Here is a 24,958-nt window from a genome sequence, read left to right on the forward strand (position 1 = left end):
GCATCAATTGCCAAGCCTAGAAACAACCGCTCAATGACGATGGTCGATACCTCCAACCTGCTTTGTAGGTGGAGGGAGGATCAAGATGCAAATCTATTGAAAATTCTTGTACCTATCAAAAGTCGTTGGATGCCCACCATGTGGCATCTCTTGGCTTTACAGCCTTCCTTAGGACCCACTTTGACTGGGGTTGGCTTGCTTAATACATGAGGACACTTGATAGATCAACACTTTACTATGATCAAAATGATCCAAAAAAGGGAAGGGCTCAGCTCAGCAGCTCTATGCAGCCATGCTGAGGTAAAACAGAAATAACAAACCTTTACATCTGCGGACTTGCTAATAGGGCCATAGCACAAATAGAAACATATAAGTAGAGGCTCATTAGCCGTCATAGGATTCAAACCCAAGATACATCAATGAACCTATGCTGGAGTAAGCTTACAATAATGTTTGCATTCCTCTACAAGTAAAGCATCAACAGCTTGTATCTATGGTAAGCCGCTTCCCTTTCCTCTTATTCAGACAGAAGGCATTGTTTTTGCAGCATTGAAGACCATAAATCAGCACATGATATGGTGAAATAGCATATTCTTCAGGCCTGGAACTGTCAGGTGATACGTATAAAAGGCGGCTGCAATCTGTCTGTCTTTGACCTGCCTGCATGGCCATGTTGGAAAGCTGACCTGGACTATTTGCTACTGCATCTGTTGTGGTTGATGTGGCAGCCTGCATATGTAGAGCTCCTGCTGCTACCATCTAGCCAGTTGGACCCTCGACCACTGTGGCCATTTTTATTTTGGCTTTGATAATAGGGGGGCACCGAAATAACGATTTTTGAGATATCTTGTCGATATCTTGGTGATGTCACCCTGTGACACTCGGTTAGTGATCTAGCTTTATTACTAAATAGTAAAGGGCTCATCCTAATCCTTCCATTGCCCAGTTGCACCTTTGGAATCCCACTTCAACAGATCTCTCTCATCCTGCTCTTTGGCACCTCTACTTTATCTATCCCATATGGTTGGATGTAGTCCTAGCTCAGGCTCTGAGCAACCATTGTAGCCTATACGAGCTCCTGCTGCTACCATCTAGCCAGTTGGACCCTCGACCACTGTGGCCATTTTTATTTTGGCTTTGATAATAGGGGGGCACCGAAATAACGATTTTTGAGATATCTTGTCGATATCTTGGTGATGTCACCCTGTGACACTCGGTTAGTGATCTAGCTTTATTACTAAATAGTAAAGGGCTCATCCTAATCCTTCCATTGCCCAGTTGCACCTTTGGAATCCCACTTCAACAGATCTCTCTCATCCTGCTCTTTGGCACCTCTACTTTATCTATCCCATATGGTTGGATGTAGTCCTAGCTCAGGCTCTGAGCAACCATTGTAGCCTATACAAGCCCGCAACGTATGGGCAGCATAATAGATGCCCCAGTCAGCAAGTAGGGCTCCAGAAATCTGGACTTTACTTAGTCCATCAATAAAACTCTGCATGGCCAACTAGCGGTTTTGAGCTGAGGTTTCCAGAATATGGTGGCACAAATGGCCGAAGGATCACTTATTTATGCTCTTCTTTTTCTAGAGGATTGCTCTTTCCTCAGGATGAAGCTCAGGATATACATGTTATTCCCATAGTTGAGGTACGATAGAGCAGACGTCGTGAAGCTCTGAAGCCAACTGTGCAAATTTTAGGTGCTTGAAGGCTCACATAGACAAAGGACAAAGCTCCACCACCAACCTGACAGGACTGTAAAACTGTCATCTCAAACCTAGGGGGTCAACCTGTCTTCCTTCTACAACTCTAAAATCCCGCTTGAGGGGAGTTCAAAAGAGCTCGTCCTCCTTGTGAACCCTTAGAACCTTGTTGATGTGCAGGGAAGCTTCCTTTTTTCAGCTTTCATTATCGATTGATCCAGGCACCACAGACAAACCCAAAGCAAAATAGAGCTTAGATTTATATGCCTAATACAAGCTCCTCAACCCTAAGAGTCAAAATGCAATCAAGCCAATAAAAACCAAAGCCCAATACCTGAGAAATGTGGTTGCCTTTCAGGGCTGCAACTACGTGAGGTACAAGATGGTCTTCATAATCGCCATGTCCAAGCTGTCCATATTTACTCCACCCATATGTAAAAAGGGTCCCTGCATCCGAAACAGCAATGGTGTGCCGCCAGCCACAGGCCACCAAATTCATTCTCTCCCCCTACAAAAAATCACCGCATTAAACTACAAATTAAAAAGATCCTCTGAAACCCAATCCACACGAAATAAAAGCTAGCATATGTACTAGTTCTAAGCAAAACAGCTCTAGAAAACGAGGGTGCACTAATTAATATGAAGGTGCCACGTTGAACAAGACAAAAAGTTTGTCACTAACTGGAATGGAAGCAACTTCTCCTGGTACTAAACGATCACTTCTATCACCCAAGCCCAAATTTCCATAGCGGCCCCATCCCCAACCATACAACTTGCCACCTTCTGTCACTGCAGCTGTGTGTTCAGCCCCAGCTGCCACCATCTTTACAGAAATGCCCTACATAAGCATTGAATACTGTCAGCTAACATCGCAATTACAAAAAGAAAAGCAAACACACTTGAACCCGTTCTAGCAACTTCTCTTGATTTCAAGGCAAAGGCGAATTGTAAGATCAAAAAAGCTTTGAGTTTCACAAACAGGATCAACTAAAGCAGTCTTTACTCCATGAGCGCCAAGCACCAAGCTCAAATTATAATCAGTATTATCATGATATATCACTCCTGGAAAGATTGAAACAACCAATTCTGCATATTCAGCTTTACTTTTCAGAATTGAATGAAATGACACTTGTTCGGATGAAAGCTTTGTAAAGCCTCCTCAAGCAATAACGAGAAAAACAATTATTCACAGCAATCCACAAATGAATAAATGAAGCTGTGAAAAGTATATTATGGAATACATGTTTATTGAAACCTATAGACACACACACACGCACTTTTTTTTTTAGTGAAATCCATTTGTCATTATATTATAAGAAAACAGTCCGTAAGTGTAGGACAGTCAGTTCCAAGCATCAGAAAATATCATTATATGACAAGAAGGCAGGATAATCTAGATCCCCCGCATGTAGAGAATCATACACTGATTGCTGTAGAGGTGCCCCGAAGAAGTGATATTTAGCAATAGAGAGATCACCAAAGACCCGATGGTTGCGGTCCTTGCATAAGGCCCACAGTGCCCAGTAGCGAGCCCAGTAAAAGAGCAGATCATATCCTTGCCAGACCTGATGAAAGCCAGACAAGAAAAATTGCTTGCCAAAGCAAGCACTGGGGAAACAAGCCTGATCTGTTGTTGTAACAAAAGTAAGAAATCAAGAGACCACGCGCACACACACGAAAAAGACTTCATGGACGAATTATAAAGCAGGCCAGAGTTTCACCTCATAAGATAAACTAGTTCATGCTTGTATTGGCATTTAGCATGGGTATTCATGCAGCTATACAAAACATTTCTAGATAATCTAAACATAATCTAGATTGTAAGCATAATGAAAACATTTCTGCACTACCTCCCAATATCTTCACTTAGATGTGCGTAGCTGAACTATGTATGAAGTGTCTGCTGCGGCTACCCTTGTATAAAGGGTGCCACCACCATGGTAGGATCATGTAGCCTCATGGGGTATAAACCAACGAAAAATGAACTTATGGTTTATCGACAATAGAAAGTGATATCATTGAGGCTATAAATGAACAATGCACTAGATTTGATGACAATAACCGTCCAAGTGTGTGAAGACAACTGTTATGCTCAAGCTGAGATAACATGACCTCGGAAGGGTCAGTAGACAATTTCCTTTAGAGGACCAAAGTTTGTACTAGATGGTTCTAAAGGTCAAGGGTCTAGGGGCATCAAAATGTCTAAATTTCCAAGCGGCAAATGGAATTAAATGGTACTCCAAGAGAGGGGCAAATGGTGCACCAAGGATTGACCCTAGGATTGTGACATGTGGCATCTAGAATCATCTAGGGAATTGTGGGCTTTGTGTGTAGCATGCAAGAAGAACATACGTGAGGATCTTATGAGCTTGCTATCACAGAGATTGGCTGGGTGGAATAATATATTGTCATTGCCCATGATTTGTTTGAGTTTTAGCTGTGGTTCGTTCATTTGGTATCAGAGCCTAGGGTGTGTGATGATCATTGTAATTTGGAGCTGCACGTCGAACTGACAGGCTAACTATGAATCAATAGATATTCATTAACTTTGTGACGGTGAACGTACATTGGTGTTGTGTTCATTGCGAGTCCTTTGCACTGGCTTTTTGGCGATCCTCTAACAAGGAAAAACGAGCTTGCTTGCAATAAGATGTTCATGTCCAGACAGGCGTTGACGTGGACGCTACGTGGCAATGAGCATACCAGAGTGTTATGATAATTGAAGATTTGCAGTGCAATAGAAAGGTTGAGTTGGTGTATTGCATCATAGTATCATGAGCGAATTTGCCAAGAATGGGTAAGGTGGCCTTACGCAGGTGATTCGTTTCATGAGCGGATTTACCAAGAACATGTAAGGTGGCCCTACGCAAGTGAATGCATGTTTTATTTGGTGATGTCATTAGTGGTGAGCCGGTCATCAGGGTGAAAGGAAATTCTTGGGAAACTGTGTCACTAAACTACCTAATCATCATCTGTCCATCGCTCCATCGCACCACTCATTCATTCAGTAACGAAACGAAAATAACTTGTTGGGAGCCCTCGTATGCAGAATTCATTGCCCTGTTTTAATTCAGAAAGAGCACGAGAGTGCGCCTGATCTCAATCTATGGAGAGGTAATAATGATGTTTAGCAGTATTCACGTTACTTCAACAATCGTTCAATGTAATACCTCCTTCACGGCGGTTAGGAAAGGATCATAGTCAATGAAGTCATCCAACGAAGCTAACAGGACACGGAGCATCGCAAGAGAAAGTGGACTAGGGAGTTTTCTATGCCCTTTTCAATTCAGTTGTGATGTATGTTAGTTCATTTTGCCTTAGGATTTAAATTATTGGAGATTGCAAGTATTTCCCTAGTATAGGAAAAAAAAGTATTAGCCTTGGTTGTGGATTTACAGCTTTATGGTTGAGGTCTCTAATCAATTGTGAATATTTGGGGTTATGCCGGTAAAGAAAGGGGTTTTGAAGTTGGTAAATGCACTTTAAAATTTCAGTTTTGAGACAGTGTTTTTTAAAAAATAATAAACCCGTCAACCAAACCAAATAGGGTTAAATCTTTTGAGCTTAAGATTTTATGAATAAAGGCAAAGCAATAACAATGGAGGTTAAAGAAGAGGCTTCAAGGGTGGATCCCGTAGAGTCAGGAGTCCGGCCAACCCCGCAGGTGTCACGCCTAGTGGCCGACACACTCTCAAGTAGGATTGCTTTATTATGCCTTACAAAAGATTCTGGCTCAGCAACCGCAAGCAAACATAGGGCAATCTGAGCTTAGAAAAACGGTTCACAGTATGTCTACTAGACCATCCTGTGAGAAAAAAGGAAAAGCTCCAATGAAGCCTCAAACTAGTGTTCATACGGGGGAGCGCTAAGACATCTTATATTTCCAATTATAGGTCAAAAAAGTATTCTGGTCGGACGACTGACCGTAGCTCTAATGTCATAGAAACCTGGTTGCACAAATGGGAAGAGGCTTTCGCCATTTGTGAAATCCACTCATATGTTTAATGAGGCAGTGGATAGATGGTGGATAAAACAGCACAGGAATGGAGTGGCATCCATACTGGGAAGGGTTCAAGAAAGAATTTAGAAAACACTTCTTACCTCTTAACGAAACACCCCGAGATTGGGATCAGTATAGAAACCTTTGTCAGAGAAATTTGCCAGTGGCGAAATACAATGATAAATTTAGAGAATGTGTAATGAAAGTCTTCCTCAATCAATATAGGTAAAGGATTTTATTTTCAGACTGAATGATAGAATCAAGATGGAAGTTTGTATATACCTAGATGAATCTAGGAACATTCCCAAACTCATCCTCTAGAAACACAACATAATGTAGTTCGGGCTAAGTACACGAACACTCTAGATGAAGCAATTGCCATAGCCTTTGCTTGAGGATACCAAAGGTAGCAGACCAAGTGGGTTTGTGTAGGCTAGGACTTGGTATAAGTACTCGAAGAAAAGTGGGTTTAAGAAGAAGTGGGTTAGTAAAGGGAATGTCGCACAGCCTAGTGGCCAATGGCGAAGCCAATTGAGACTCCTTCTAAACCAAGTACCACCATTTGGGTGAAAAGAAAAGTAACTCCAATGAAAGTTCATCAATCCTAGAGGCCACCCCCAAGTCTGTGTCAAGCTTGATGTGATTGAGAAGCTCTACAGACTTGGGGGTGGCCTCTAGGATTGATAAATGTTCTATCACTTGACCCAAGCTCCTACAGAGGTTTGGAGCCTGGTTGACTAAAGAAAAGGGGAGATTAGGAAGTTCCACCCACACACGTAGGAAAGTAGATCTTGGTCTATCTGGGTTGAAGTCTTGAGACCAGAACTCTAGATACATGGGCTGGTGCCTAATGGTCCGTAGACCACGATAAAGAGCTTTGAAGGTCATGTCCTCTTTTTCAAAAAGAAAAAAATAGTATCCCTTTCTCAGAAACCTCACACTTGTAACAACAAGTCTTTTTCTTATCCAATTATTTCAAGGCCAATTATCAAGGAAGGCAGCTGGGGGCCTAGGGCTAGGAAGAAAACCTATAAGAGCATGTGAAGATAACCACTCAATAGACTGATCTAGCATGTCCTCATCCAGAAAGGCAGTCACTTTAACTTTAAAATATGCACTTTCCTCATTCTCAGACTTGAAACTCTCCTACTAAGATGAGAGTGGAATTGCAGATGATCTAGTATTCCCCAACAAGCTTGGACCTACTGCGTTGGCGCTGCCTCCTGCATCTCTATCAATCTCCTCTCCTCCTTTTCCGGCGTAGTCAGCTGAGCTTCCATGTGGACATCATTTCTTCGGGACTAGGAGGAAGAATCGATACAGATATGCTGCACTTCCGCTTCATTCTAGACTTGAGAGCTTTCCTTCCTCGAGGAGTGTAGAGGAGTCGAAAGCGCTGCCTCTCCTAGTCTTCTTTCATCTTCTGATTGGCGAACTGCTCCTCTGAATCCTGAGAGGCTTTTATCTCCTCTGTCGGGAGTTCTTTGTTGGTCTTTGGAGAGCCACCCTCCTGCGAGCCAGAAACCGAGACCTTCTCCTTTGTTTCATTCTCCAGTTATGACTGCGTGTGAAGGGAGGCATAAATAAACCTCCCTTAAATTCCTGAACAACGCCCGCGTAAGAGGTCCTTGGACCCTTTTGTGCAGCACCTCTGATAGAGGCTGACAGGGAGTTGGTGTAGGCAGAACTTCCACGTCTCTCTCGCCTCCTTTCTCCTCCATTGTACTCGTCGTTTGAGCTGTGCAACAAAGGAAAATGAATAGAGGAGTTGAGCTCCTTTGTCAAATCCAGTAGAGGTCGCCACAGCTCCTTCTCATGATGCGTCGAGGACGTTGACTGTTTCAATGAGCCAGTCGTAGTCCCATGCAAACTTGTGAGCAGTGTCACATCAGCTGCTAATTTTGAGTTAGGATGGATAGTTGCCACTAAGTTGGGGGGGTCTCCTTCCCTCTAGAGACCATCTCCATCTCTTCAACCTCCCTCCTCATCTATCACTTGTACTTAATTTGGTTGAACATTTCAGTACTCCCATAGGTTGCCCTATCCACATGTTACTTGAAGGGATTCTCCAAAAACAAAAGGGTTTCATTAAGGGCAGGTATCTTTTGGAAGCAATAATAAATCTATGGGAGGCATGTACTCATGCTGAGAAAACTCATCAAGATGTTTGCTTTACTAAAATTGACTTTGACAAGGCATATGAAAGTTAAACTGGGATTTCTTGCTTCAATCCCTTAAGGACCAGGAATTAGGTGAGAAAACACTTCTTTTGTAGCCTTGCTTCTCTCTAATGCCTCAGCTAGAGTTTGTGTGAATGGGAAAATCAGTCAAGCTTTTTCACTAAAGAGATCTATAAGGCAAGGATGTCCTTTGGCCCCTTTGCTCTTTGCCATTGCAGCAAATGCTCTGGGATGGTTGATAAAGGATTAGGTCTCTAAGAATTCAATCAAGGGAATTGAACACCCTTCGGGTAAACATCTGGTCAACCATCAGTTTGCAGATGATACCAACTTAACTATCAGGAACTCTGATCAGTACATTCAGAATACCATGGAATGTCAGGATCAATTCTGCCTTGCTTCAAGGTCCAAGATAAACCATGCTAAAACGGGGTATGCCTTACTCTCAGAAAGAAAGCAGTGGCACTTAGACCAATTGGGCTGTAAACAAATTCAACATGAGCAAATTTTCACATTGTTGGGCATTCCTATGGCTTGAAAGTAAGTATGAAGGACATATGGGAATGGTTTCTAAATAGACTTAAAAACAAGTTGGATAGACTAAAAGGTTTCCAGGCAGATTTGGCAAGCAGAAGGGTGTCCTTAATCACTGTATCTACCCAATTTCTATCTTCTACCTCTCCTACTGGTGCCCCTCTAAACAAGGGTTAGAAAAAATTATTAGAATTTGCAGATCTTTCCTTTGGGGTGGAAGTGACACTAGAAGGAGGATCTCAAAGGTCAAATGGTCCTACTGTACCAGACCCACACGTGAAGGGAGACTAGGAGCAGGCTGCTTTCAAGCTTGCTCCTACTTGGATATCAAAAGCCATTTCCTCTCCTGAGAGTTATTGGGCTAACTTACTGCTCTGAAACTTCAAATTTGTCAGACCTCACAGAATTCCCAAATGGAAGGATCTTTCATGGCATTAGACTCAATTTGGGTTCCAGTTTTGTTCAAAAATAAGCAGTTAAATGATGAAGACCTTTTCAAAGCCAGGCATCTCTTTAAAAAAGGTTTACAAACTTGGGAGAACATGTGGGATAAAGGTAACCTCATATGGAAGACATGGTTAGAGATTAGAAGAGAGTTCAGATTGGCCAATATTGACCAAGAACTTGTCATGAGCAAGCTACAGCTCTGGAATGATGAGCTGCCTTGGCAAGGGGGCAGATTTTTAAATTATTACGTTTAACAACTTGGAAGGGGGAGAGGAAAGGGGTGAAAAGGGAGGGGAAGAGGGGGCTGGGGCAATTAAACTAATGGGCGTAATTCAGCTGGGTTGGAAGCCCCACTCTCTTGCCCATACCCACATCAGCAGAAAGTATGGAAGGGGTAGTTTTGACTCTCAACACTAGATGGAAACTTTCTGACAAGGGAGAAAGTGGAAAACAAGATTTTTGCTGATTTGGGGAAAAAAGGTTCGAGAAAAAATGTCTACACTTCTTTGGTTAATCCTTTACAAAGCTGTGTGGACTAACTACAAGAGTCTGAGTATTGGAAAAGGGGATGGAATGTGCAAAAGATGTCGTGGGACAAAAGAGGATATTTTTCACCTTTGCATCACATGCCTTGGAGCTAGAAAAGTCTAGAAGTTTATCCAAATCAAGCTAGGAGAACATTTCAATTGGAAGTTTCTACTTTTGGGAGATGCACTGAAGATTCCTTATGCTTTGTGGATTATTATCAAAGCACATGCGCTGTGGTTTATATGGATCGCCAGAAATGCTTTTCAGTTTAGTGATGAATGCCTCAATGCTGAACAGCTATTCACAAATTGGTATCATAGAAATGTTCATTTGCTTACTAACTGACTCCCCTATGTTTTGGCCCAGGCTAAATTCCAATTGCACCAAGATATTGACAACTATAATGATCAGCTTGTTCAGTTACAGGTGGAGGTTGAGGAACATCTCAGAGCTTTTGCCAATTGCACCAACTTCCCTCAGGATTCGCAGACTTTGTCTATCCTTTCTCTCTTTCCTGTTAAGGAAGAGCCAGTTGACTGAACCTTTTTGGTGGAATTTGGAGCATCTCTGAGCTTATACCAGCTGCACCAGTTCCCAACAGGATTTGCAGACTTTCTCTATCCCTTCTCTCTCTCCTTTTAAAGGACCAATGGACTGAAGCTTTTTGGTGTTTTCCTATCAGTGGGACTTTATGTTTCTTGACACTAGAGGAGAAGATTTTGTATCACAGGAAATCTATTGTACAGATCTTATGACTATAATATAAACATCTCAATATATCATCACTTCTTGGATGTGATCTCTATGCTCTATTGTTGAGCTCCTATATTGCTTGTTCGACATGCTTCTTATCCTCAGATGAGAGGAAAATGTGACATGTGATGGGAGTCAAGGATGTTGGCATCTGATCTCCTTTGGAGAAAGGGGTGAGATAGAGGGGAAGAAGCAAGAAGTGACAAAGGACAAGGGAAGGAAGGCCTCAAAGGTTGATAAGATTGTTGTTTTTCTTTCTTTTCTTTTCTTTTTTTTTTGCGGGTGTGGGGGGGCGGGGGGGGGGGGGGGGGTTTCTTTAATAGCCTGAAGCAACCCATGGCTGGGTAAAAGGAGAATGGCTAAGGAAGCCCCGATGAGTGAGCCAAGGTTTTGAGAGAAAGGGTCAATGCCCCACCTGTAAGCCAACCTAGTGAATGAAAAGGGGCTTGATGCCTGTAGAAATATTGGCGGTAGAAAGACTGGCATGTGCGCAGCAAATAGGTTGCCACATGGGCAGCATTCTAGTGAGAGATCAAGTACTAAAGGGCTGTGCAAATACCTCAGCAGAAGTAATAGGTCCTGTAGGTTGTACAGCAGCAGCAACAGCAGGTACAAGTTACAACGGGTACTTAGACATACTGCAGATGGTACAGCAGCAACGGCATAGGCACCTGGAGCACAGTAGTATGGTGAACTGCAAGAACAGCTGCAGGAGCAGGACAGGTCTGCAGCTGACAGCAGAAGCACGTTGCAGGACTGCATATGGACCACATGGACAAGGCGAAAAGGCTGGAGCAGGAGAAGACTGCATTGCACAGTTTGTGGGAGATCAGGGCCAGCAGCAGGGTCAGGTTTACAGACTGGGTTGGTCCAGTCTGTGTGCTGGTGGGGCAAAACAGCCTACTGGTAAGTCAGTTCCAGGAAATTGTACCCTATAAAAGGGCCCTCTTTGGGGGGCATTTGCTAGTGCATCCAGGGAGCAGACCAGCCATCTGCTGGTTACAGAGGAGAGGCTGATTGCAGCACAAGAAGTTCTCGAGTCTCTGGATGTTCAGCAGCACAAGAAGGCCCAAAACAGGCTGAAACAAAGGTAAAAAGAGGGCAAATGAGAAAGAGAATGGCCCTCCCACAACAAGAGTTAATACCTCTCTTGCAATGAGGTCCATGAAGAGGCTGCTATATAAAGTCTCCTGTCAATGTGCATGGTGTAAGAGAAGAAAGAAAATGGCTTGGACTTTGGGTTTGCTCAAGCCAGAACCACTACCAATTTACCTCTCAAAGAGAAAGACACCCCCACAGCCAAATTCACCACTGTCTTGATACCCGCAAGAAGTTGTCCACGAGTACATAGCCCTTGCTTGCCCTACCGCCCAACTACTGCCAAGATACAAATCAAGACATTAGTCATCTACGACATCCAAGTGCAGCATCGAGGATTGCAGATAGAGTATTCCACTTGTTCCTATACTGTAGAACAAGAGGGCAATCTAGCAGTAGGTGCATCAGTATCTAGGTCCAGTCTAGAGAACTGTCCCTGCCAATGCACCGAAGGTCCCTACCTATGCGGCATAGTCCCTCTCATAAGGGCCCCTAGGAAGGCTGCATCAATCTTCACTATGTGTTGTCACCCTTCTCGTCCTTGGAGGACAATGTCTAAGAGTGTTGTCAGCATAACAGCCTGGAACACCCTGGGTAGCACACTAAATCCTCACACTGCAGGCAGATGGCTGACCCACCTAAGTACGAAAAGTGGCCACTTGTTCCTCTACTCTAAACGGTCCTATCCTTTGCCACGTGCCCTTATATAAGAGGGGGTTTAGTGGACCTGAGCGATTGAGAAGGATGAAGCCCAAGTACCTTTATTTACAGGGAAGGGCTGGATGTGCTCCCCCTTCTTGAACTGGCCAATTGGGCCTACCACTGAGGGCCGACCAGCCCTTAACTAGGCCGATTTGCACATTGCTTGACCACTCCTGTAGGCCAGGCCCCTGTCCGACTTGTCCATTCCCTACGCCAGCCAAGATCTGGCCGACCTCGCCATTTGCCCACCCCACCCCAAGGCCGCTCTGCCAGCCCTAGTCAGGTCTTTTGCTGGCTCATCCAGGACCTATAAACGGCCATCTAGCCCACCATTCTGGCTGCACACATGGGAACCAGATCCATGACAGATCTACAGCCCAGGCCCCCTATGCAGCCCTTAGTTTCTGCCTGCATGCAGCTCATCTTGCTACCCATGTGACAGTCCATAGCCGCTCTTAATTTGCTCACATGGCAGCCTCTACTCCTACCACCTCTTGTGGCTTATGTAACCCTTACAACCTAACTTAGTATCCCTGATTTTGATACTTGATTGTTAGATGTTTATCCTCATTAGGAGGAGTTCCGTCTAGTGCTGAGTTTGGATCTTGTGCATTGTTCCATAGGTCGTATTCAGCCTCTCTCTCTCTCTCTCTCTCTTTGTGCACTCAGCAAGGGCCCTAGCGTGCCCTTTGCTTCAGCCCTTTGTGGCTTCTATGACTTTCATTTCATTTCTGTACTTTGTCTCATAGGCCCGTGAGGCCTCCCGCGGACGTTAATACATCCATCTCTCTCTCTCTCTCTCTCTCTCTCTCTCTCTGTGACTATGGAAGAGAATGCAAGCAATAGGAGTCCCATTGGCCTTGAGAGTAGGCATCTCTCGTATCTATGAAAAGGTATTATGCCGACTCAAACAAGCACAGGGTATGTTAGATGTGTTTGAGAGTAATATGGGAGTGAAGCAAGGCTGCCCTCTATCACCTACCTTGTTTGGAATATGCATTGATAATGAATTTGCAACAGAGGAAGGGTTGCAAGGACCGCAATCGGGACTATGGACAGTGCTATTGCTGCTATGCGCAGATGATGTGGTTCTTTTTGCATACGATCCGGACTCTATGCACAAACTTTTACAAGTGCTCAAGACTTTCTGTAGGGAAAGTGGGCTGCAAGTGGATGTCGGAAAAACAAAGATGATGGCAGTCTGTACCAATCAGCCAAAACATCCCCCTGAGATCACCTTTGATGGACAGATTATTGAGTATGTCAGCACCTTCAAATACTTAGGGGTTGATATCTCAGCAGATCACAGATGGTGGCAATGTATACACAGAAGGATGGACACTGGCTAGGGGAAGTACTACCAGTTTAAGAATGACTGCAGGCACACTAACACCAGGAACTGGAAAATTCGAAATGTATTGTTTGATACATATGTAGTACAGACAGTATTATATGGAGTGGAAGTATCGGGAGGCAGTATTTCAGCCTCTACATGGAATGATATTGAGAAAATGCAAAAGGCTTTCTTACGGCGACACCTAGGTGTCAAACCCACTAGTACTTCTGTTGGAAACGGGAAGGAGGCCGATTGAATTTTATGCACTGATCAGAGTTATGCAATACCTAATAGAGGTGCAGCAAATGCAACCTGATAGGTTGCCTCATAAAGCATGGAATGCCAGCACAAAAGAACCACAAAAGTAAGATCATCTGTACAGGACGGGCAACCAACATAAGAAAATGGTTCAGTAGATGGAAAGTGGAAGCATATTCGACCATGTGGAACTCATAGACTCCTGACCCCACGTATATCGGTGTCTCATTGTCTCTTCCATTCTGTGTGCTTTCTATATTATGTATTCTATAAATTCCACTTCTTGCATTGTTGCTCCGTTATCATGTTGCTCCTAACAACTGGTATTAGGGCAATTGTTTGAGCAATGTCCTCTAGATCATTAGGAAGGAGGTTCCTAGTTTGAGTGGGAGAAATTGCATAAGAAGGCAAGTTAAAAGTTGAGAAATTTAATGGCAAGACCTTCCTTGAGGAGACTCTATTTTACATTGTATTGAGGCGGGTCCTATGGGTCATTTTTGGCCCCCCGAGGACGTTAATAGACTCTACTTCTACTTCTCTCTCTCTCTCTCTCTCTCTCTCTCTCTCTCTCTCTCTCTCTCTCACCAGCAGCCCGCCCACCCGTACCTCGCTCATCCGTCCGTGCGTACCTCACCTGTCAGTTGGCCGTATACAGCCGCCGTACAGCCCGTCAACCAGCCGTACCTCTCTCTCAGCCCGTCATCACATCTCTTCTCGTCACCGCCGCCCATCAGCAGCCCTTCGCCTCAGCCAGCAGCAAACTAACCCTAACCCCGAGTTGGGCTAAACCCCCAACCCAACCTGGGGGTTAGGTTTAGCTAGGGGGTTCAACAGACAGCCAATTATGGACTGGCCTATCCTCTCCTCCAAGTCCCCCTCAACTCCTTCAACCTCCATCAAGACTCGGTACTCTACAATTGCAGCCATGACACCCTCCATATGCACGCAATTACCAACAAGAAGGCTCAAAACGACCCATACTAGGGCAACAGGATCAGATTTTGTATCTGCAGCAGGCAGTGAGAGAGCTACGATTGGAATTGGCAGAAGTAAAGGCTCGACTTCACATTTAGAAGGGCCTGGAAAGCAAGCAGTAATTGATGAGGCTGTAAAATCTTGTAAGGACTCCCCCCCTACCCCGCAACTAGTCTCTACAATCAAAGATCTTGTTCACATTGAAGTACAAACTGCTAAGAAGGAAGTGATTGTGGAAGTGGACACCAAAGCAAGTAAGTCTAATATTCAAGCAGAGATTAAAGAACACGAAGCTAAATGTGATAATGCGCTGAAGATTAGAATAGGAGGACTCCTAAGATCAAAGCAAGCCTGCCAACATTGAATAGGTGGATGACGATGAGCAGGATGATGACGACTCCAGGCCAGCTTCTATTATGCACTATAAAGGTCATGCATCCTTACACTAAAGTCAAAAGATATGCGGATCAAGCTTCTTCGACAATCTTACAAGCTGAAGGGTACCAAAGTATGGATAGTTGAGGAGCTTGCACAAGCTCAACTCAAGAATAAGGCAACTTTGAAGGCAGCAAGGCAACTGCGCATCCTTCAAGACGGCAAAGATAATTAATCTCCACAAACTGAGTGGAGGAGATAATGGGCAGTTGAACTGCTGTAATACCATGTAAAATTTTAGGATTCAAGGAGGCTCATAGCAAATGAATCTAAGCAATGACATGTTAGATAAAGAAGAAGTAGACTCAAGGCAAGATAGAGAAATCAAATGAGCATTGGTGCATTGCATTACTCTTTGGAAATACATCATAATATAGCCTCATGTGGAAGCATCTAGATCCACAATTCTCTCCTTGGATCGCTCCTTGATTCTCTCAATCATACCAACTCACACGTCACAACTTAGATCATCAATCACACCCACCACCTACACACCTGGTGGTCACACACAAGCACACACCTATCAAGGTTTGCCCTTCCAACATGCGGGTCTCCTCACATCAGCTGGGGATTGAGGCAAGGCGAGGGAGAGCTGCAAGCATACCTAGAGAGCAGTTGACACGTCCCAGCACTCCTGAAACCCCTGATCTGCAAAACAACCACACACAACATCAGTACTGAGCAGGCTGCTCACCACCCAACCGTGACATCTACAGGATGTGATCCCGAATCAGAAGATGTCCCCTCCGAGCCACGAGCTGAGCTACTGGCACGAACTCCCAATCAGATCCAAACCAGCCTGGTGTCCCATACCACCAGGTGGCACTGTGAAGCCCTGGATCTGCCACTAGGCCTTGGGCTACGCTAAGATGCAGGCGCGCGTCCGCAACTCAATCCAGGATCAGACCTTGCACCTGGGAACGAGACTTGCTCCCAACTGCACACTGAGAACTGACCCCCCTGGGTCTCTTTTATAGACTCGGGCCCCGGCGCCAAAAATAGCGAAGACCTATAAATAGTTCGTACCCTTGCCACTCAACCCGAGAATCAAGCCTACCTAGCTCTAAGCCTCCCCAGGCTAACCTGAGCTAGTTCTGTGTACCTAGTACACGTCAGATACCAATCCGTGCACATGACATACTCCCCCTCCTCTAAGAACTCACTCCTGAGTTTGCTAAGAAATCTGGAAATGTTCTTTGGAGGTTTTGTAATGTCTCCCATGTTGCATCCTCCTCAACACGATCCTTCCACTTAATCTTGTATTCCGTGATAGTACGATTTCGAATCTGTCTTTCACGAAATTCAAGAATACACTCAGGTTCGTGAGGAATAAAAGTCAAATCTGTAACTTCTATAATCTCATGAGGAGAAACAAGTTGATCATCTACACCCAATACTTCTTTCAGTCTACTGACATGAAAGACTGGATGTACTTTAACATCAGGAGGCAATTCTAGTCGATATGCAACTGGTCCAATTCTTTTAATGACCTTGAAAGGACCACAGTATCTGGGGGATAATTTCGGAACCAAACCAGTACTTAGGCTCTTGGATTCCTTTGGAATTCTCAAATATACCATCATTCCTTCAGAGAACTCTCTAGGTGAACGATGTCTATTAGCATAAAATCTGTCCCGATCTTGGGCACTTCTAATAGACTCCTTGGCAAACTGCAACATTTCCTGCATATCGAGCAAGAAATTCTTAGCAGCATCATTTTGAATCCCTTTTAATCCAACCATAACTGGTGACTTAGGTTGAAACCCGTACATAAGCATAAAAGGACTGTAACCTGTACTAGAATGCTTTGCACTGTTGTAAGCAAATTCAATCATAGGTAGATAATCTTCCCATGAAGACTGTCTCTTAGATACATATGCCTGAAGCATGTCTTCAACCAACTGGTTGACCTTTTCTGTACTGCCATCGGATTGCGCATGATCCGAGGAACTCATACTTAGAGTAGTTTCCAACTTCTCAAATACAAGTGTCCAGAAGTTACTTGTAAACTTTGAGTCCCTGTCACTGACTATGTCAGATGGCAAACCATACAGCTTGAACAAGTGGTCCACAAACTCGTGAGCCAACTGAACAGCTGAAATAGTTGTTCTTGTAGGTAAGAATCTAGCCATTTTTGTCAAACGGTCGACTATGACCCAAATAGAGTCATGACTCTTGCGCGTTCGAGGCAAACCAGTAATAAAATCCATGGAAATACTTTCCCATTTATTACCTGGAATCTGTAAAGGCTGTAATAAGCCCGCGCTTCTAAGGCGTTCAGCCTTAGTAACCTGACAAACCCGGCAACCTACTACATAGTTCTCTATAAATGCACGCATCTTAGGCCAATAAAAGGTATGCTTCACAAGAGACAGAGTCCTATGTATACCTGGATGTCCCGCACTAGGAGCATCATGACACTCCCAGAGAATCTTGGATTTAAGGTCCAAAACATCAGGCACACAAATCTTTTCATTCCGGAACAGCAAGCCGTTCCTAATCATCCACTGACCTCCCGCCGCCTGTATCCTAGGTGGCACAATCCCTGAGTCCTGGTCAACCATGGAGCTCCCATCCTGGACTCTCTGCCAATAAGAACTGAAATGACTATCAGTTGCGTATAGCCCTCTCAAGGATTGAAATAGGTCTGAGGATATTTCCGTAAATGACAAAGCATTTACAAACTTAACTCGACTTAAGGCATCCGCCACACTATTCAACGAACCCTTACGATAACGTATTTCGAAATCAAAATCCTGCATTAATTCTGCCCATCTAGCTTTCCTTCCTCTCAATTATGAGCCATCACACACATACTTAATTGATTGATGATCAGTCAATACAAGGAACTTTGAACCATACAAGTAGTGTCTCCAAACCTTAAGAGCATACACTACAGCATAAAGTTCCTTCTCGAGTGTGGGCCAACGATATTGTGTGTCGTCTAGCTTCTTACTCTCGAAAGCTACAGGTCTGCCCTCTTGGAATAGAGCTGCCCCAATCGCATAATCACTCGCATCGGCCTCCAAAACATAAGGCCGGGTAGGATCGGGTAATGCAAGAACGGGTGCTTCCTTGATAGAAAACTTCAAGGTTTCAAAAGCCTTGTTCATTGCATCATTCCAAGAGATCGGTTGGGTAGACCTGCGTCCACGACCTTTCAATATGTTGGTCAAGGGTGCCGTGATACGTGAATAATCACGCACTAACTTCCGAAGAAATATCGTAAATCCTAGGAAAGAACGAAGTTGTTTCACAGTCTGAGGGATAGGCCATTCTAAAACCTTCTGGATACGATCCAGATCAATGCTAATACCTTCAGAAGAAATCTTGTGTCCTAAGTAAATGATCTCCTTCATAAAGAAGTCACATTTACTCATCTTGGCATAAAGCTTATGCTGTCTTAGAACAACTAAGACAACCCAGAGGTGTCCTATGTGACCCTCAAGCGTTTTACTATATACCAAGATATCATCTAAGAACACTACAACAAATTTTCCCAGAAAATCCCTGAACAAATCGTTCATCATCTGCTGAAAAGTAGCAGGAGCATTGGTCAACCCAAAAGGTAATACGAGGAACTCGTAATGACCATACCTAGTCCGGAATGCGGTCCTATCTATGTGTTTAGCATAGATACGGATTTGATGATAACCCGTACGCAAATCAATCTTAGTGAAATACTTCGCTCCGGCCAAACGGTCTCTCAAATCATCGGAACGAGGTAAAGGATAGCGGTTCTTAATTGTGACTTTATTTAATCCTTTATAATCTATACACATTCTCCAGGAAGAATCTTTCTTCTTTCTTAAGAGGACAGGGGCACCCCAAGGTGATTTACTTGAGCGGATATAGCCCATATTCAGGTAATCCTGAAGCTGTAAAGCTAACTCATCCTCCTCTACCTGGCTCATCCTATAAGGTGGTACACTGATAGGTTGAGCCCCTGGGACTAAGTCTATGCGATGATCTACTGCCTGTTCTAGAGGTAAACCTTCCGGCAGTTGAGCTGGGAATACGTCCTTAAAATTATCTAACAACATTCTCAATTCACGGTATTCAAACACACTTAATTCATTCTTGTTAATTACTGAAACAATAAATGAAGAAAGTGGAATCAAAACACGCTGATAGACATCATAATGAAAATTGTTTAATATATTCCGAAGCTGCATCGCAGATACAATAGGCCCCTGAGAAGGGGGAATTTTATCACACTGAATACAAAATTGGGTGTCCTTATCTACAAAAGAAAGCGTATGCTCCGTCCATCCGATCTGAATATTGTGGGTTTTAAACCACTCTATCCCGATCAACAAGTCTACATGCTCCAGATGCATAACATAACATGTAAGAGCTCCCATGTAGGCCTGAATCCGGATAGGAAGCGCTTCAACCTTGCGATCCCTAAACTGCTTCCTAGCTGGAAGCTGCACCTCATAGGTGTGGTCGCTAGGTACTGTGGACAGCCCCATCTTCTGCACAAATTTGTAATTAATAAAATTGTGAGAGCTACCCGGATCAAAGAGAATGTGAACCTGTTGGTTCCTAACTTCTCCATAAACTCGGAAAAGATCATGGGAACCAAACAACGAAGTATTGAAAGTACAATTATAAGAGAGTGGGCAGGTAATGACATTGACTGAAATACCTGTCATCGCGACTTGGTTTGCTCCCTTGGCTGCGGTACGTGGACCCGCCTGGAGCTTCGGTCCTAGCACCAACTTTTGGTTCTTCCGCTTAGGACACTCATTCTTTATGTGGCCCCGCTCCTCGCAATAGAAGCATCGTCCTTCTTTCTTGAGCCTCAGAGTGCGAAGGAAACGGGCTTTACCATTCTTTGCTGGAGTTAAGCTTTTCCTGGAGGCGTTGTCCGTAGACTTCGTCTCCGCAATACCAATCGTATGCTGAAAGAACTTGCATTTGTTCTTTCCACTTGTATCGGTAACTGTGGTTGCCTTGGTACCGGCCATGGTATCATCATATATGCGTGCATATGTCATGGCCTCCTGCAACGTTGTGCACTTGTTGTTCTTTATCTGCAACTTGTAGGAGTCTGGCAAACCATCCACGAAGAAACCTAACAAGGTCACTGGATCCATTTTAGTGGCCCTGGTTTGCAGATCCCTAAATCTTTGAAGATAAACTTCAAAGGTCAAGTTTAATTTTGACATATCGAGGGCCTTGAGCTTGCCAACGATATCGTAATCATCCTCCTTCTTCAGAAACTCCTTCCTGAAGATGCCCTCAAAATCTGTCCAAGTATCAGGCTTAGGCTGGAGTTCTTTCCACCATAGCAAGGCTTCACCTAACATAAACCCTGCTGCAAGCTGGATCTTTTTCTCATCTGGATAGGGGTGGAATTGGAAGTGTACCTGCCACTTGTGTAACCAAGTGTCAACTACCTCCTTTGTTCTTGACTTTTGGTCACCCGGAAAAGGATCTGGAGTTATATTCGGGCCTAGCACTGAAGCCATGGCATCCACATGCGTGAGTGCATGTACAGTGCTAGCCAAAAGGGTGAGAGTTGCTTGTATCCCCTGGAGTTGCTGTGTCAACCCCGATTGATTAGCATTGACCTGCTCGAATTTGCCATCAAGAGCTGTCGTAAATTCACTGAAGGCCTTTTTGGTTATCAGGTCGTCATAGAGACCCTGATCCTCCTCTCCCACAGGAGTGTAATCCAAGTCCTGCTCTCCCATGGTGAACTCGGGATTCGGAGCATCAGTCATGGCTGAAATCTGATTTGAATACGAACTGAGAGAAATAACTGACTGAACGAAGCACAGAGAATGGAGCAGAAGAAAACCGTCCTGAAAGATGCTGACGGAAGGAGATGCTGCAACCTGGCGAATCGGAAGCCCACGAATCCCGAGACCTCTCCGAACCCGCAACCGTATGCGCGTGCTGCTGGAGTAGCTGTACGGTCTGCTGACGTGGCTGTACGGTCGCTGACGTGGCTGTACGGCTGCTAACGCAGGCCGTACAGATGCTGACGGAGGCCGTACAGTTGCTGACGTGGCTGTATGGCGTCCGTACAGTCTGCAGGTACAGGTGCACAGACAGGGTTCGCAGCAGTAGAAGCAGGGCTGACGCAGGTATTCCGTACAATTCCGTACGGTGCTGATGCACAGCCTACGATGGCTGTCGCAGGCTGACACTGACAGGGTATGGATGCTGCAGACTGCACGATGCAGGGCAGCGCTGGCGCAGGCAGGGTCGGCTGACGCAGGCTGGCGCTGAAATCGAGGCGCTGCTTCGAAGCTCTAGGCTGGCTTGTGGGTAGGCTGGTACCCTGCCCCCACCTATATAGGGTGCAGGGCAGCCTTATTTGGAAGCTGTGCTTCCAAAAAAGGCCAAGCCCCCCTAGCTTCGGAGGGGTGCTTTTTTCGAAAAAAGCACCCCCTGCGCAGGCTGCACGCAGCCCTATGCGCAGGCTGCACGCAGCCTGTAGCGCAGGCTGTACACAGCCTGTTGCGCAGGCTCACGAGCCTCTCTTTGCCCCAGCCTACTCTGTACCATCACAGGCGCCTGTTCCACGCCTCCCTTGCTGCTCTTTTCCGCCCCTCTCCTGCTTTTCTGCTCTCTCTCCCCTTCCTCTAGCCTTCTCTCACAGGCCTTCAGAGATCTCGATTTTTTTCTCTCTCCTATTCTTCTTTCTTTTCCAGATATCTCTCCACCCCTTCTATCCCAGGTAGCCAGCAAAAACGCAGCAACAGATTTCGAAATTTAGGGCATACTTGGAAGAGAAATCCGTCAAAAATTCTCGCATCAGAAGTTCCTACCTCAGGAGTTGGCTCTGATACCAACTGACACGTCCCAGCACTCCTAAAACCCCTGATCTGTAAAACAACCACACACAACATCAGCACTGAGCAGGCTGCTCACCACCCAACCGTGACATCTACAGGATGTGATCCCGAATCAGAAGATGTCCCCTCCGAGCCACGAGCTGAGCTACTGGCACGAACTCCCAATCAGATCCAAACCAGCCTAGTGTCCCATACCACCAGGTGGCATTGTGAAGCCCTGGATCTGCCACTGGGCCTTGGGCTACGCTAAGATGCAGGCGCGCGTCCGCGACTCAATCCAGGATCAGACCTTGCACCTGGGAATGAGACTTGCTCCCAACTGCACACTGAGAACTGAACCCCCTGGGCCTCTTTTATAGACTCGGGCCCCGGCGCCAAAAATAGCGAAGACCTATAAATAGTTCGTACCCTTGCCACTCAACCCGAGAATCAAGCCTGCCTAGCTCTAAGCCTCCCCAGGCTAACCTGAGCTAGTTCTGTGTACCTAGTACACGTCAGATACCAATCCGTGCACATGACAGCAGTGGATCTGCAAGTTATGCACAATGAACATAGTTGAGACAAAGGAGCATTTCTTATGGTCTACCCAGCATATTACAAGATCCAAGGATGCTAGCCTTGCCTCTTTCAGGAGGGGCACGGCTTTGGTCCACTCTCCCAACTGATCTACTTCCATCATCAAGTCTGCATTGGGCTCTATTTGATCAAGATGCGACGACACAAAGAGACACTACTATAATAGATTAGACAGCAGCATGCATTGTGGAGGCAAACCAATCATAGCGACATGTCACGGAATTCTATGCATTCGAGTCGGCTCTGGGCAACAGAGGGGTGGAGGAGGAGGAGTTAGCAAACATGCAAGGCAACATGGATCAGCGGAGAGAGACAGCACAATACTGTCGAGCGGGAGACGCAGAGTCCATGCAACACCCAGAGAGCGACTAGAGCACGCACCATCGAGGTCCGACCCATCTCCACCCTCCTTAAAGGAGACCGCCCGAGACGAGGCGTACTCTTGATATAGCACTTCAAATATAGAGGTCGAGCACACCACACCCTCCACCACAGCGGGAGACAACCCGACAAACATAGATCCGGTATATCTTTGCAGCCCACCGCAAAGTTACCACGGTGCTAGGCTTCGGCTACTGAGTCCCAATTTCCTCAAATTTTCAGCTCAAGTTTTTGCTTTGAGAAAAAGCATGTAAATAGCCAGTCTAAAGATAGGTAAAATAATCACGAGAGAGTTTGAGACCAAAGCTAAAGACCTTCATCTTAGCTTATATGACTGCCACAGTGATACCACGTTGTATTTCTATCTTTTTCCCATGGGTTCAAATATTAGCATTTGTCTTTGGGTGTGGACGCCCACTTAGTGGCTCTAGCCATTTTTTCAGGACCCTTCAATCTTTCAAAGAGTTTATTAAACTCTCTCTCTCCCTCCCTCCCCCTCTCCCCCTCCCCCTCCCCCCGCTCCCACTCCCCTCTCTCTCTCTCTCTCTCTCTCTCTCTCTCTCTCTCTCTCTCTCTCTCTTTCCCGCCATATCATACAAGCAACATTCGACACCACTCCAGATTGATGCCATCTTCCATACAGCGACATATCTTCACAAGGTTTGGGAGACTACCGCAACTAGCAATAGAGTCATCTAGAAAACTCGTCGAGAGAGGGTTTGCCAGTCAAGGTATCAGATGGACCACCTTCCAAGTTCCCCCCCCCCCTTGCAATACAGCTTGGTTGCCCCATCTCTCCTAATCCCGCAAGATGAGATCAACCATATCATATAATTGGATCTACTCCAGTTCTATACATCACGGACCTATTGGGGAGCGACAAGTTCCCCGCCAAGATCCAATACTACCACGACTACACACATTGAGGATTGCCATTGGATAGATGCAGGTCCCGTCCCATCAGCTGAGGATCGAGGCAGGGAGAGCCACAAGCACGGCTAGAGAGCAGCAGATCCGCAAATTATGCACACTAGCGGAGGTGAAGATAGAGGAGCTTTCCTATGTACGTGCCCAGTCTACTATGAGATCCAAGGACGATACCACTGCCACTTTCAGGAGGGGCACAGGTTTGGGCCACACTCTCAATTGCTCCACTTTTACGACCAATCAGTGTTGGTCTCTATCTGATGGAGATGCGATAACAGAGTGAGACCCTATTACAGTAGATTAGACAGCAGGAGTTGACACTGCCACCGGAGCCAAAGACAGATCGGGTACAACGACATGTCACATACTTACTATACACTTGAGTCAGCCCTGGGACATACTAGACTAGAGGCGGAGGAAATAGCTGATATGAGGGCAGCACGGGCCAATGGGAAGAGATGACATAGAGCAGTGGAGCCAAAGAAACAAAGACCACGCACAATGCAAAGGGTCCAGAGCACGCACGATGGAGGTTCATCCCATCCTTACTCTACTCACAAGGAGGGACCGTCGGAGCAAAGGCGTCACCCTTGATATGGTTTATCTGATCGAGACAATGGAGACCACGCCCCCTGCCACAACAAGAGGCAACCCAACAGACGGATACAAGATATCTTCTCATCTCACAAAAAGCTGCCATGGCACTTGGTCATGTATTTTGAGGTACTATTTTTGGGTTTTGAGTTTAGGCTTTTTGAGCTTTTTTAGCATATCACTCAACAAGGGCTCTAGTGAGCCCATTGCCTCAGCATAGTGGCTTGTATGAGCTACCCTCGGATTGTACTTTGTCTCATAGACCCGCGAGGCCTCCCGAAGATGATAGGCATACAAGGGGAGATTCAATCATCTATCCATTATGAGCTGAATTCACTCCGGGAACAAGTCAAGAAATTAGAAAAGCAAAAGGAGAACCATGCAGGATCATCTTGGGAGAATGATAAACTCATCATTGAGCTGAAATCTGAAAATGCCCAACTAAGGAATGAAATGAAGGCACTACAGGCCAATGTTAGTGGAAAACACGCTGAAATTACACAGCAAATCACAAAGGGGAAGGCTGACATGCTAGCATGGAAGGATGTGGGAAAAAAGGGTACAACAGCCCCAAAGAGGGAGCTAATTTCTGAAACCCTAGAGGAGGAAAAGAGACGGCATAGCAAAGCATTGAATGTACTAGTGTGAGGGTTAGATGTAGGAGACACTCCAATGGGGGATGCAAAAGCTTTATTTGAGAAAATGGAGATAAATCTCACA

General features: G+C 45.2%; 1 protein-coding gene across 3 annotated transcripts in view; it reads right to left on the reverse strand.

Moving 5' to 3' along the window:
* The window catches only part of LOC147896880 (ultraviolet-B receptor UVR8-like), a 95,200-nt gene that overhangs the window by 38,275 nt on the left and 31,967 nt on the right, over nucleotides 1–24,958 (reverse strand). For all 3 annotated transcript variants that reach the window (XM_087381341.1, XM_087381340.1, XM_087381339.1), the window contains exons 5-6: nucleotides 2,385–2,540; nucleotides 2,037–2,210 (exon numbers count right to left, since the gene is read on the reverse strand). In XM_087381341.1, coding sequence (XP_087237467.1) covers nucleotides 2,037–2,210; nucleotides 2,385–2,540 — 330 coding nt within the window. The remainder of the gene's footprint in view (nucleotides 1–2,036; nucleotides 2,211–2,384; nucleotides 2,541–24,958) is intronic.

Source organism: Dipteris shenzhenensis, chromosome 11, assembly GCF_047967505.1.
Source record: "Dipteris shenzhenensis isolate YYH24624 ecotype China chromosome 11, Dip_SZ_1.0, whole genome shotgun sequence".
Lineage (NCBI taxonomy): Eukaryota > Viridiplantae > Streptophyta > Polypodiopsida > Gleicheniales > Dipteridaceae > Dipteris > Dipteris shenzhenensis.